Source organism: Thamnophis elegans, chromosome 9 (genome assembly GCF_009769535.1).
Source record: "Thamnophis elegans isolate rThaEle1 chromosome 9, rThaEle1.pri, whole genome shotgun sequence".
In the NCBI taxonomy this organism is placed as follows: Eukaryota; Metazoa; Chordata; class Lepidosauria; order Squamata; family Colubridae; genus Thamnophis; species Thamnophis elegans.
This window is the reverse complement of record NC_045549.1, coordinates 7,260,900-7,275,958: the sequence shown is the minus strand read 5'-3', so window position 1 is coordinate 7,275,958 and position 15,059 is coordinate 7,260,900. Positions and strand designations below refer to the sequence as shown.

The window sequence follows — 15,059 nt, the reverse complement described above, 5'->3', positions numbered from 1 at the left end:
CAATTGTGGCCTAATCCGGATAGCAGGCTTCCGGGGTTAGCGATGTCTCAACGGTCGACGTTACCCCATTGTGGGAGAACAAGGCAGATGCTGTGTAACACTTATTCCGGTCGTAGGTGTAGCAGGGCTCCTGGGGATGACCACATAAAGTGCTTGAGCCAAAGGTCACTCCGTTTGCAGTCCTCGAGGGGTCATTACATTTGTCGCAGCTGGAACAAAAAACAGGAAGAGAAACATTAAGGTGATGAAAAAAAATATCCCAGAAATATCAGTTAGGTTCCCTGTCTGCTGCTGAAAGTGCAAAATGATTTTACGGGATTTCATTCGCTTAGCAGCTACTCCTGCCTTGGTCTTTATTCGTAGGAGAGGAGAAGGAAGCTTAAATCGCTGTAGGAGTATACAGGGCAGAGGTGGGTTCCTATGAATTCGCACCTATTCGGTAGAACCGGTTCGTCAAATCTACCGAACCGGTTAGAAGAGGTTCCACCAGTGGACCCGGAAAGCAGGCCACACCTACAGAAGAGGTTCCAAAAAATTTTGAAACCCACCACTGGTCCTTGGATATGATTATTCTACACTATCATGCTCCTATTTATAAAACTCAGTGCCTCTGTGAAAGGTAAGGATGACTACTGTGTTTGTGGGGCAATCAGAACATGGCGTGTGTTGAAGTTGTTTTGACGCAAACCAAAGACGCCTTTTAAAAAACAAGTTTACATCATATTCTTATGCATGCCAGTGCTGTGTGGGAGGTAATTTAAAGTGGTTCTGACAAGTGTCGTCGGCATCTTCATATCCGGTCACATGGGCGGCAAGCCACTCCCATCCGGTCACATGGGCAGCAAGCCACTCCCATCCAGTCACATGGGCGGCAAGCCACTCCCATCCAGTCACATGGGCAGCAAGCCACTCCTATCCGGTCACATGGGCGGCAAGCCACTCCCACAAAGGAGGCCACACCCACAGAGTAGGTTCGAACAATTTTTGAAACCCACCACTGATATAGGGCCACGATGGCAAACCACAAGTGGCACACAGCACCTTCTCTGTGGGCACATGAGCCATCACCCCAGCTCAGCTCTACCACGCATGCCTCCCACTAATCAGCTGGTTGTCAGGTGTGCTGCGCATGCAGGGAGAGGGGGGAACCTCAAACATGCACGGGGTGAAGCACACATGCATGGGGAGGAACACCGGCGGGCGCATACATGCACAGGGGGGGGCGGGGTGCATGTGGGGGCAGGGCGTCAGAGGTGGGTTGCTCCCGGTTTGGCCCGGATTGGGAGAACTGATAATAACAGCGGCGGGAGGTCGAAAAGTTGCAAGAGGGGATGGAATTCCTGGGATATTGCAACTGTCATAAATATGAGTCGGTCAGTTCTCAAGCATCTGAATGTAAATCACGTGAGCCATGGCTAAATAAATAAATAAGTGAATAATGAATATGTGGGTGCCAGTTTTAACCAAAAATAACAGAAAGTTCCAAAGGAGTTTTTTCCAAAAGGCAGCTTGTATTTTTCCTGGAAGTCATTTCGCTTCTCCTCCAAGAAGCTTCTTCGGTTCTTCAGATGAGAAGCAAGACGCCTTCAAGGTGGGAACAAACAAAGCCAGCTGCCTTGCGGAAAAAGCAACTTTGGGACAACCGTGACTCGGCGGACGGAGAATCTCCACAGATAAAAAATAAGAGAAAGGCTTACAGCTTGGGGATCTTGTAGACAAATCTGGTTCTCACGGGTGAGGTGGGGTCCGAGATGTTCTCCCTGGCGTTGAGGGGAACTCTGTAAATATGGAAATGTGGGAAAAATATGACTGCATATTAATTTGTTCTCACGAAATGCAACGGGAATCTGTCTTTTGCCTTACGACAAAATGTCTTCCCGTTGTCTTCAGAAACACAAAATGCCGAGGGAAGTTAAAGCATCACTTACATGATACGGATGTTCCTCTCCAGGATTTCTTCTTGGGGGTTGTCTTTATCCGGGACAAATTTTGACGTCACCTTTACACACTGGCACTTATTGTCCACCAGAACCTTCTCCTCATCTTCCTCCTCCTGCCAGTAAGCTTAAAAGAAATAATCCATCTATTAAAACGACTGAAGTTCGCAGATGACACCACAGTGATCGGTCTTGTTCGAGACAACGATGAATCCGCATACAGGCGGGAGGTTGAACAACTAAACTCGTGGTGCGACCGGAACAATCTGGAACGGAGCACACTCAAAACCGTAGAAATGGTGGTAAACTTTAGGAGAAACCCTCTGATACTACCACCTCTTACAATACTAAACAACAGAGTATCAATAGTAGCAGGGGTGGGTTTCTCGCCCCATTCCAACCGGTTCGGTTGGAACGGGGCCGGCGGCGTCCTCGTGCACGCGCGCGGTGCATGCATGCGTACTAGCGTCTCTGCGATGCTCCAGCTGCTCCTGGAGGATCGCGCAGGCGCTGTATGCATCCTGCGCATGCGTGGAAGCGCAGAACTCGTCAAAACTGGGTAAGGAGCGCGGGCGGGTGGGTCGGCCCTTCGCCGTTCCCGGAAGTTACTTACTTCCGGGTTCGCCGACCAACCGGTTCGCGGGGACCACCGCGAACCGGTTGAAACCCACCCCTGAATAGTAGAGTGCTTCATGTTTCTAGGTTCTATCCATATCTCAAGACCTACAATGGGCACCTAAGATCAAAAACGTCATCAAAAAAGCACAACAAAGAATGTTCTTTCAGCGCCAACTCAGGAAGCTCCAACTGCCCAAAGAGCTGCTGATTCTTTTCTACAGAGGAATCGTTGAGTCTTGTCATCTGCACCTCCATAACTGTCTGGTTTGGCTCTGCAACCCAACAAGACAGACGGAGACTTCAGAGGAGAATCAGAACTGCAGAAAAAAACAATGGCTACCAACCTGCCTTCCATTGAGGGACCTTGTCAGGTGCTGCTTCATTTAATAATCAGGAAAGAAACCACTCAACTCCATTTGGTTGAAATTAAGAATGTACTTTTACTAATTACAAACGAATAGTAGCAAAGCAAAGCTGAGTCTGATTAAAGTGGCGCGAAAGCAATAGATATCATGTATAATTCAATCCCCTCCCCTTGGCACCCCGTTCCATAGTCCAATAATAATTCAACCCAACTGTCAGGTGGGAGATATCTTCAAAAAGCATCACCAGGGTGGAATGCTGGACAGTTAACCTTGGCGGGAAACTCCCTTCCTCCACATGCGCAATGAGATGGTCAGGACAGCTTCTAGAATACTCCTCCAGCACATAATTATTCCCCTCCCAAATACCATGCCCTCCCCTCCCCGTTTCAATGGCAGCCGAAGCAACAGCAAGGCAGAGGCTGACAGATCTGTTCACTGCACAAGTCAAAAAGAGGGCATATTTACAGACCCCTCACATCCTGGACATAAATTGTTTCAACTCCTACCCTCAAAATGATGCTATAGAACACTGCGCACCAGAACAACTAGACGCAAGGACAGTTTTTCCCCCAAACTGCCCTCACTCTGCTGAACAAATAATTCCCTCAACACTGTCTAACTATTCACTAAGTCTGCATTACTATTACTATTAGTCTTCTCATTGTTCCTATCACCCGTCTCCTCCCACTTATGACTGCAGGACCTGTAATTTTGTTGCTTGTATCCTTACGATTTATATTGTTTCCTAATATGATTTGATTGCTTATTTGTACCCTATGACTATCCTTAATTGTGTACCTTATGATTCTTGCACAATGCATGTTGTCCTTTCATGTACACTGAGAGCTTATGAACCAAAGACAAATTCCTTGTGTGTCCAATCATACTTGGCCAATAAATTATTCTATTCTATTCTATGTTCTATTCTATTCTATGTTCTATTCTATTCTATATTCTATTCTATATTCTATTCTATATTCTATTCTATTCTGTTCTGTTCTATTCTATTCTATGTTCTATTCTATTCTATATTCTATTCTATATTCTATTCTATATTCTATTCTATATTCTATTCTATATTCTATTCTATATTCTATTCTATTCTGTTCTGTTCTATTCTATGTTCTATTCTATTCTATGTTCTATTCTATTCTATGTTCTATTCTATTCTATGTTCTATTCTATTCTATTCTATTCTATTCTATATTCTATTCTATATTCTATTCTATGTTCTATTCTATTCTATTCTATATTCTATTCTATATTCTATTCTATATTCTATTCTATATTCTATTCTATTCCTGTTCTATTCTATGTTCTATTCTATTCTATTCTATGTTCTATTCTATGTTCTATTCTATTCTATGTTCTATTCTATTCTATTCTATATTCTATTCTATATTCTATTCTATTCTATTCTATATTCTATTCTATATTCTATTCTATTCTGTTCTGTTCTATTCTATGTTCTATTCTATTCTATTCTATGTTCTATTCTATTCTATGTTCTATTCTATTCTATGTTCTATTCTATTCTATGTTCTATTCTATTCTATTCTATATTCTATTCTATATTCTATTCTATTCTATTCTATATTCTATTCTATATTCTATTCTATTCTGTTCTGTTCTATTCTATGTTCTATTCTATTCTATGTTCTATTCTATTCTATGTTCTATTCTATTCTATGTTCTATTCTATTCTATTCTATGTTCTATTCTATTCTATGTTCTATTCTATTCTATTCTATATTCTATTCTATATTCTATTCTATTCTATATTCTATTCTATATTCTATTCTATTCTGTTCTGTTCTATTCTATGTTCTATTCTATTCTATGTTCTATTCTATTCTATGTTCTATTCTATTCTATGTTCTATTCTATTCTATTCTATATTCTATTCTATATTCTATTCTATTCTATATTCTATTCTATATTCTATTCTATTCTGTTCTGTTCTATTCTATGTTCTATTCTATTCTATTCTATGTTCTATTCTATTCTATGTTCTATTCTATTCTATGTTCTATTCTATTCTATGTTCTATTCTATTCTATTCTATATTCTATTCTATATTCTATTCTATTCTATTCACGAATCACATTGGAAAATAATCAAGGAGAGAAGAAACCTAGAACTAAGGAGAAATCTGGCAGGACAATGAATTAGTGGAATGTCTTCCCTCAGAAGTTGCGGGGGGGGGGGCTCCAACAATGGAGGTTTTTAAGAAGAGATTGGACAGCTGTCTGTCTGAAATGGTAGAGAGTCTCCTGCTTCAGCAGGGGGTTGGATTAGAAGACCTCCAAGGTCCCTTCCAACTCTGCCATTCTGTTGTTCAATGTGTCAATAAGACCATAAGAGATGAGAACATTTTTTAATGTCTTTTAATCCGGTGTTTGATTTTAATCACGGGGGGGGGGGGTGTCCAACAGTTATGAGACATCAAGGCTGGCTGAAAGAGAAGCTGGACTATTAATAATATTGAGAAATGCATCTGAAAAGGGCCGGAAGCTAAATTTAGGATAGGTGCAAAGGAAACCGAAAACACCCCCCCAGCCTTTCAAGGTGCATTTTCAGACACAAGGCAGGATTTTGCAAGCTAATTGTTACATAACAAATGAATACTTGTGAATTAGCTGAGTCACACCTCTCTCCACGCTTTCTGCAACGCTGGCTGGGTTTGTGAAATCTGGCAACCCCCCCAAATTAGCCCATCATCTACTGAGTCAATATATTTGCACAAAGCTAAGCCTTGTCTGGTGTTCCAACTTGGATTCCAAATCAACCTTTTAACTGGCCCCAAAGGCAGAACCTGTAGACTTCAAACAGAGACGTTCTCTAGAACTTTCTTCTGTTGAGCCTTCTCAATGCAGAAAGCCTGCAGGCTCCTATAAACTTGTGGGTCGCCTGTAAGTTCTGAAGCTGCGTTTGATTGGGGGGGGGGCTAATTTCATCTTGGTGTTGCCCTAATGCCAAGCCCCCATCACCTGTAGCTTCTTCCCTGGAAGTTGCTATGTGTGTGAGGGAGGGGGGGAGGGAGGGGGGAAGAGAAAGAGAGAGGGAGGGGGAGGGAGGAAGGAAGAGAGGGAGAAAGAGAGGGATGAAGAGAGAAAGAGAGAGGGAGGGAGGAAGAGAGAAAGAGAGAGGGAGGGAAGAAGGAAGAGAGAAAGAGAGGGAGGGAGAGAGGGGGAGAGAGAGGGGGAGGGAGGAAGAGAGAAAGAGAGATGGAGGGAGGAAGAGAAAGAAAAAGAGAGGGAGGGGGAGGGAGGGAGGAAGGAATAAAGAGAGGGAGGGGGAGAGAGGGAGGGAGGGAGGAAGAGAGAAAGAGAGAGGGAGGGAGAAGAGAGAAAGAGAGAGGGAGGGAGGAAGAGAGAGAGAGAGAAAGAAAGGGAGGGAGGGAGAGAGAGAGAGAAGGAGGGGGAAGAGAGGGAGGAAGAGAGAAAGAGAGAGGGAGGGAGGAAGAGAGAGAGAAAGAGAGGGAGGGAGAGGACCAAAAGAAAATTTATTGAAAGAATGGCTGCCCCATACTCACCCTACCTGATCAAGCCCTATTTAATGTGTGACCCCAACAGTTTACTTGAGAGGGAGGAAGAGAGAGAGAAACAGAGGGGGGGGAGGGAGGGAGGAAGAAAGCGAGAGGGAGGGGAAGAGAGGGAGGGAGGAAGAGAGAGAGAAGCAGAGAGGGAGGGGGAGGGAGGAAGGAAGAAAGAGAGGGAGGGAGGGAGAGAGAGGGAGGGAGGAAGAGAGAGGGAGGGAGGGGAAGAGAGAGAGGGAGGAAGAGAGAGAAAAAGAGAGAGGGAGGGGGAGGAAGAAAGAGAGAGGGAGGGGGAAGGGGAGAGAGAAACAGAGAGGGAGGGAGGAAGAGAGAGAGGGAGGGAGGAAGAGAGAAATAGAGAGGGAGAGAAGAAGAAAAAGAGAGGGAGGGGAAGAGAGGGAGGGAGGAAGAGAGAGAGAAAGAGAGAGGGAGGGGAAGGGAGGAAGGAAGGAAGAGAGAGGGAGGGGGAGAGAGGGAGGGAGAGAGAGAAACAGAGAGGGAGGAAGACAGAGAGAAAGAGAGAGGGTGGGGGAGGGAGGAAAGAAGAAAGAGAGGGAGGGGGAGAGAGGGAGGGAGGAAGAGAGAAAGAGAGAGGGAGGAAGGAAGAGAGAGAGGGAGGGAGGGAGGGAGAGGGGTGTGTGTCAGGACTGACTCCCATGAATGAGGCACAATTGAAAAAAGATGACCCATCTCCATCATTGTCCAGATATGTCAGTCAAAGGCTGGACTTTTTAAAGCTCTCCCCCCTCTCTAATTGACAAGTCTGTTGTGTGCATATGTGAGGATGTTTTCATCTTTTCTTTTCATTTTTCAAGGTCATTAACATCCGTTGGACTTTCTCCTTGGAGATACCATGTTGAGTTGACCGTTACTTAGTCACTGTGATACAAAAAAGACGCCGAGACCCTCGAAAAGAGCGCAGAGAAGCGCAACAAAGATGATTAGGGGGCTGGAGGCTAAACCACACGATGAACGACCGAGGGAGCTAGATATGCCTATCAAAGAGAAGGATTAGTATGGTGGCAGTGTCCCAATATTTGAGGGGCTGTCCCAGAGAAGAGGGGGTTGACTTATTCTCCAAAGTACCTGAAGGCAGGACAAGAAGTAACAGGTGGAAGATCATTGAAGACAGATCCAACCTAAGGAGACATTTTCCGACAGCGAGAAGAATTAATCAGTGGAACGACTTGCCTCCAGAAGTTGTGAATGTTCCATCATTGGAGAGTTTAAGAAGAGTTTGGATAGCAATTTGTCCAGAATGGTATAGATAGAATCTCCTGCCATGGGCTGGACTAGAAGATCTCCAAGGTCCCTTCCATCCCTATTATTCTATGTTCTAGTTTTCAATTTTGAGAATCCAGGATTCCTTCAAGTAAAAGGCAGTTCTGTTAACAACCGTATATTTTTTTCTCTTTCCCCCTTTCTCACAAGGTTGTGAGCACAGCTCATATCCACCCAACTGCACATTTCTAAGAGTTTTTGCAAAAAGCAGAAAAATGCGTTTATTATTTCACGTTTTTATGATTAGAAAAAAAATGGATAACTCAAAAAAGTGAGGGTTTTTTTTGTATTCATAAAATAAGATCATTCTGTAATTGCATTTCTATTTGTTGCAAAGGAAATTGGAACCTTCTTTTTATTTCCACCCCCCCTTTTGATTCTTTCTTTCTACACTTTCGCTTTTCTTTCTTTCTTTTCCTTACTGTTTCTCCTCTGTGTTAATTTCTGTTTTATGTGTTTTGTAAAATTTTAATAAAACATTTATTTTAAAAAAAAACAATGCCCATCCATCTGGGTTACTTTTCCAATGCCAGCTTCTGCATTTAATCTCCCTTCTGAACTTGTTTTTTGCGGGGAATTTAAGAAATACAATGAAGGGTGTTTCATTTCTACCAGAAATGAATTCTAACAGTCAAGTCTGAAAAAAGACACTTCCACAGGGAGGATGGTAAAATATTGAAAGAGATCGAAATTCACAAGGCAAAAGTGATTATACTCCCTTTGTCTAAGTAGGAAGGAAGGAATTTAAGTTATCCCATAAAATCAAACCAAAAAGTTTTCTTAGGATTAAGTACTTTGGGATTGTTATTTTAAAACAGAGCTATGAAAATGTAAGGAATTTAATTTTTTAAATGTAAAAAATACCGGGATGCTCATGTTATTGCATCAAAAGTATTTCAGTTAGGTGTCTTGTTTCTTCTGTCTTCTCTCAACACTTTGAATCAGGATAAAATAAGGAATTTGGTTCCACATTTCTTTCTTTTGAGCAACTGGGGAGACTTCTTACATGCAAGAAATATCGGAGTACTCATTTTATTGAGCTAGAAGTATTTAATGAATATTTGTATGCATACCCTCTTCCTCCCATCACTTTTAAATCAGGATAAATTAATTTATTTTAGCCCAGCGTTTCTTGCTTTTAACAAATACCCGTTATTAATCCCTCAACATTTTAAATGAGGATAAAGTAAGCCTTTTATTCAAGCATTTATTAATTTAAGGAATAACCTTTATTGCGCTCTGTGGGTAATGCAAAGTAAAGTTTTACAACTAAAACCATAAACTCTAAGATTATAGAAAGCTTCTACAAATAGAGCATTTTTTTCTCTCTCTCTCCTCTCTCTCACACACATCTATCATCTATTTATCATCTATTATCTGTCTGTCTATCTCTCTCTCTCTATCTATCCTCAATCTATCACCTGTCTATCTTCTATCATCTGTCTACCTTCTATTTATTCTGTCTATCATATGTCTGTCTATCATCTATCTGTCTGTCTATCCATATCTATCTATCTATCTATCTATCTATCTATCTATCTATCTATCTATCTATCTATCTATCTATCTATCTATCTTCTGTCTATCTATCTATTCTATCATCAATCTATGATCTATCTTCTGTCTACCTTCTATCTATCCTGTCTATCATATGTCTGTCTATCATCTATCTGTCTATCCATACCTACCTACCTACCTACCTACCTACCTACCTACCTACCTACCTACCTAATCTATTCTGTCTATCATCTGTCTACCTTCTATCTATCCTATCATCTATCTATCCTGTTTATCATATGTCTGCCTATCATCTATCTGTCTGTCTGTCTGTCTGTCTATCCATATCTATCTATCTATCTATCTATCTATCTATCTATCTATCTATCTATCTATCTATCTATCTATCTATCAATCTATCTCTACTACCGTGTTTCCCCAAAAATAAAACAATCATCTATCATCTACCGTATCATTTTCTCTGTCTTCTATCTATCTATCTATCTATCTATCTATCTATCTATCTATCATCTATCTATCTATCATCTCTCTCTCTATTTATTTATCTCTGCCATTTCTCTCTCTCTCTATCATCTCTCTCTCTCCCCCTCTATCTATCTATCTATCTATCTATCTATCTATCTATCTATCTATCTATCATCTATATCTATCATCTATCTATCATCTACCTATCATCTACCTATCTACCTACCTACCTACCTACCTATCTACCTACCTACCTACCTACCTACCTATCTATCTATCCATCTATCTATCCATCCATCCATCCATCCATCCATCCATCCATCCATCCATCCATCTCAACACTCCTTATATGCTAATACAGTAGGAAAAGGATATGCACTCTTACTTTTACTAAATTACTGTTGAAAAGTCCCCTATAAACCACATCAAGAGATGAATGCATCAGATAAAGCAATGCTTGTATATGGTTGTATGCACATATACATACATACACATCCCTACCTTATAGTCTTTTAAACCATCTAGCAAAATATATTTAGCCTCCTGTACCAGGATTATTTCTTTTTTGAAAGAAAAAAAAAAAGTCTCCTCGGAGAATTATTATGGACGTGCCAGTTTAAAACAATGGGCAATAACAAATCTGCAGGGATCTCTCCTGATCCATTTCACTTACCAGTCACCAGAACGATGCTGCAAAAAATGATCCCAATTCCACGGAATATCCAAGAAGTTTTCATCTTTAAGTCTGTGTTCCCTGTTGGGGGCTCCTCAACAAGGACGGTGTATGTGTGTGTGTGTGTGTGTGGAAGTGTTACACACCAGCTTTTTTGCCCCTTGAAAGACCAAGGCTGATTACAGGCGAGAGGCACTGAAGGCTGTGACCACACATTGTGAAACCACCAGCGAATGTCGGTTTACTAATCAAAGAGGAAACCTCCCCCAATTCTTTGAAAGCTCAACTAGACGGGAGAGATTTTTCTCCCCTACTTCATTAAGGTTTTTATTCCTATCGATCGTAGTTTGTGGGTTGAGAGACACACACACATTGTGTAAATGGAAAAAATACGCAACCTAAAACGTGTGCGGTTAGAAATGTGCTTTGAGCAAGTTTGTGGAGCTCTGCGACAATGATTTTCAAACTTGGCAGCTTTAATAATAAAATAAATTTTATTATTATTTTATTTTGCTTATACAAACATGGCATCTTTGCAACACATTACACTTCTTTCACATGTGTGTTGTGTTCCTTTTATCTGTTCCTATAAATCTTACATACCCATATCTATATACATATTTTCATATATCTTTTCATATATCAATTCTATATCATCTTATATTCTTTTAGTCTATTTTGTATTTCTACCTTTTATTCATTCTCTGGTTTTGTACTTGTTTTTTTTTAATTTCTTAGTCTTTCTTCTTTTCTTTATTGCTTTCCTAGTTTTTCCCCTCTTTCCTCTAGCCAAACTTGGCAGTTTTAAGAGATGTGAACTTCGATTCCCAGAATTGCCCAGCCAGCATGCTGGCTAGGGGAATTCTGGGAGGTGAAATCCACACATCTTCTGCAAATTAAAATCCAAACCCAGGCTTTCTGGAAGTTGAAATCCACACCTCTTAAAGTTGCTCTGTTTGAAAAACATTGCTTTGGAACTCAACAAATTAATGTTGTCTACTACAGGTTGTCCTCAATTTACAACAGTTCATTTAGTGACCATTCAAAGTTACAACGGCACTGAAAAAAAGTGACTTATGATCATTTTCACCCTTACAACCGTTGCAGCAGTCCCATGGTCCCATGATCTAAATCCAAAGGCTTGCCAACTGGCTCATTGTTACGACGGTTGCAGTCATGCGATCCACTTTTGCGACCGTCTTGACAAGCAAAGTCAATGAGGAAGCCAGATTCACTTAACAACCGTGTTACTGACTTAACAAATGCAATGATCCCCTTAACAACTGCGGTAAAAAAAAGTTGTACAGTGGGGCAAACTCCCTGAACAAATGTTTCACTTAGCAACATAAAGTTTGGGCTCAAATGTGGTCGTAACTCGAGGACTATCTGTATTGCAATACAAGTGGGAATTTAATCTTTTCCGGAATAGATATTACCGCTGTGAGGCCACTGGGGCATAAATAGAATAACGTAGTATGTGGCAGAGGTAGAGGTAAAGGTTCCCCTTGCATGTATGTGCTAGTCGTTCCTGACTCTAGGGGGCGGTGCTCATCTCCGTTTCTAAGCCGAAGAGCCAGCGCTGTCCGAAGACATCTCCGTGGTCATGTGACTGGCATAACTAAATGCCGAAGGCGCACGAAACGCTGTTACCTTCCCACCAAAGGTGGTTCCTATTTTTCTACTTGCATTTTTTACATGCTTTCGAACTGATAGGTTGGCAGAAGCTGGGACAAGTAGCGGGAGCTCACTCCGTTATGCGGCGCTGGGGATTCGAACCGCTGAACTGCTGAGCATTCTGATCGGCAAGCTCAACGTCTTAGCCACTGAGCTACTGCGTCCCATTTAGTATGTGGCATAGAATTAAATAGTTTTCAGCTAATCTAAAAAGACACCGACTTCCAGTGCGACAGTTGATAATGTCTATTATAGTTATAGACGGTTTCATTATTTTTTTTACAGCAGAAACCACAAACCGCTTGTGGCGCCTTAAAAAATTAAAAAAAAACTTCGTAGTGACTAATTGTTATCACGTGAAGGTTTTCTAAATCACTGTCCGCTTCTACAGCCCCTCGTAGAAGCGATGACACGATAGCAATCAATTCCAATATTTGAGGTACTGCCACAAAGAAGAATTGAGAGGGCCGGATGCCATGACCTTAGCTTTCTTAATGTTGAGTTTCAAGCCAACTTTGGCACTCTTTTTTCTTCCTGGCAAATAGATAGGGACGAAATGGAGGTAGTGCAAGATTTTATTTTCCTGGGCTCCAAGATCACCGCAGATGGGGACTGCAGCCAAAAAATTAAAAGATGCTTGCTCTTGGGGAGGAAAGCTACGGCAAATCTAGACAGCAGACTAAAAAGCAGAGACATCACCCTGCCAATAAAAGTGCGTATAGTCAAGGCTATGGTTTTCCCAGTTGCAATGGATGGCTGTGAAGGTTGGACCATAAGAAAGGCTGAGTGCCAAAGAATGGAGGCCTTTGAACTCTGGTGCTGGAGAAGACTCCTGCATTGAGTCCCTTGGACTTCAAGGCCATCCAACCGGTCAGTCCTGGAGGAGATCAACCCTGACTGCTCTTTAGAAGGCCAGATCCTGAAGAGGAAACTCAAAGACTTTGGCCACCTAATGAGAAGGAAAGACTCCCTGGAGAAGAGCCTCATGCTGGGGAAGATGGAGGGCAAAAGAAGAAGGGGACGACAGAGAATGAGGTGGCTGGATGGAGTCACCAAAGCAGCCGGGGTGAGCTTCAATGGATTCCAGAGGATGGTCGCGGACAGGAAGGCCTGGAGGAACGTTGTCCATGGAGTCACGATGGGTCGGACACGACGTTGCAACGAACAACATAAAGAGGGAGTCTAGCTATTCTCCGAAGCACCTGAAGGCAGGACGAGAAGCAATGGGTGGAAAGTAATTAAGGAGAGAAGTAAAGCTGTAGTAAACCTGGAAGTATAGAGAAATTTCCCATCAGTGAGAACACTAAATCGGTGGAACAAATTGCCTTCGGAGGTTTTTTAAAGACAATCATTTGTCTGAAATGGTATTCTGTGGTGCATGCAAGAGTTTTATTTTTTATTAGAATAAAATGTTGCAGACGGTTCAAGGCAGTAATTTCTACCTAGATTTCTAGATTGCCTTTTTCAGTCCTTCATCTGTAGGTTTCTGCCCTTAACTGCCTCCAAGCACGTGTTAAAAACACCCACCTCCTCACCACAGTTTGATTTCTAAAAAATCAAGTTTCAGTTCCTTTGTTGGTTATGACACCAAAATGATGGGCTATTTTACCGAAGACGCTTCCAACTGAATTTTCAAACCTTCGAAGTAATATATTATTAGCATCAGGTAAGATGTCCTGGTCACTTCTTCAGAGAATGCCAGCGTAACACAAGTGCTTCAGCCACCCACGATTAACCACAACTGGTACTTTAGAGTGCAAAACAAGGATTAAACCCCAAAGAAAGATTATGATTATTATATTTCCACTCCGGGGGTGGGTTCCTGCCAGTTCTAAACAAATCTACAGTGCCGTTTAGAACCGGTTCCAGCTCCCTCCCCCTGTCTGTCCGCACATCATCAAGATGAAGAGCAAGAGGAGGAATTCCGGAAGTTGAAGTCCACAAGTCTTAAAGCTGTCAAGTTCGAACACCCCTGGGTTTTTTTTTTCTAAAGGGTTAGGGGTGCAAGGGTCTTGTAACTTGATAGCTTTAAGACTTGCCTGCTTCAATGCCAGAGTTCCTGAGCCAACATGACTGGAGGAGGAATTCTGGGAGTTGAAGTCCACAAGTCTTAAAGCTGTCAAGTTTGAACACCCCTGGGGTTTTTCCCCCCTAAAAGGTTAGGAGTGCAAGGGTCTTGTAACTTGACAGCTTTAAGACTTGCATGCTTCAATGCCAGAGTTCCTGAGCCAACATGACTGGAGGAGGAATTCTGGGAGTTGAAGTCCACAAGTCTTAAAGCTGTCAAGTTTGAACACCCCTGAGGTTATTTTCTAAAGGGTTAGGGGTGCAAGGGTCTTGCAACTTGACAGCTTTAAGACTTGTGTGCTTCAAATGCCAGAGTTCCTGAGCCAACATTTTGGTTGCTAAGAAAGAGCGTTGTTAAGTGAGTTTCACCACATTTTACAAGTTGGCCATGCCCACCCAGTCACATGGCCAGCAAGCCACTCCCAGAAAGCAGGCCACACCTACAGAAGAGGTTCTAAAAAAATTTGAAACCCACCACTGTTCCACTCGGTTAAAAGCAGACGAAGGGCAGAGAGGGTGTATCTGTGGACAGAAGCTGGAGATCTTAGGGGAAAGGGCGCTTAAAATATAGAAGTCCTCAACTTATGACCACAATTGAACCCAAAATGTCAGTTGCTAAGCAAGACAGTTGTTAAGTGAGTTTTGCCCCATGACTTTTCTAGCCGCTATTATTGTGGATCACTGCAGGTGTTAAATTCAGAATCTGTTTGCTAAGTGAATCCAGGTTCCCCACTGACTTTGCTCATCAGAAGGTCGCAAAAGGGGATCAGGTGATTCAGGGACGTGGCAAACCGTCATAAATACGAGCCAGGGGCTGACCGTCCAAATGTTGATCCCGTGAGTATGAGACTGCTGCCACGGTTGTGTGAAAAAGGAGTCAGATGTCCCTGCTTTTTCAGCTCTGTTGAATGCTCCCTAAATGA

At 42.1% G+C, this 15,059-nt stretch overlaps 1 protein-coding gene across 1 annotated transcript in view; it reads right to left on the bottom strand.

The window, feature by feature from the left end:
* The window catches only part of JCHAIN (joining chain of multimeric IgA and IgM), a 10,872-nt gene extending 233 nt beyond the window's left edge, over positions 1–10,639 (bottom strand). The window contains exons 1-4 of the mRNA XM_032224306.1: positions 10,396–10,639; positions 1,929–2,064; positions 1,698–1,778; positions 1–209 (exon numbers count right to left, since the gene is read on the bottom strand). The exon at positions 1–209 is cut by the window's left edge and continues 233 nt beyond it. Coding sequence (XP_032080197.1) covers positions 11–209; positions 1,698–1,778; positions 1,929–2,064; positions 10,396–10,459 — 480 coding nt within the window. The 5' untranslated portion in view covers positions 10,460–10,639 and the 3' untranslated portion in view covers positions 1–10. The remainder of the gene's footprint in view (positions 210–1,697; positions 1,779–1,928; positions 2,065–10,395) is intronic.
* Positions 10,640–15,059: the final 4,420 nt, after the last annotated feature.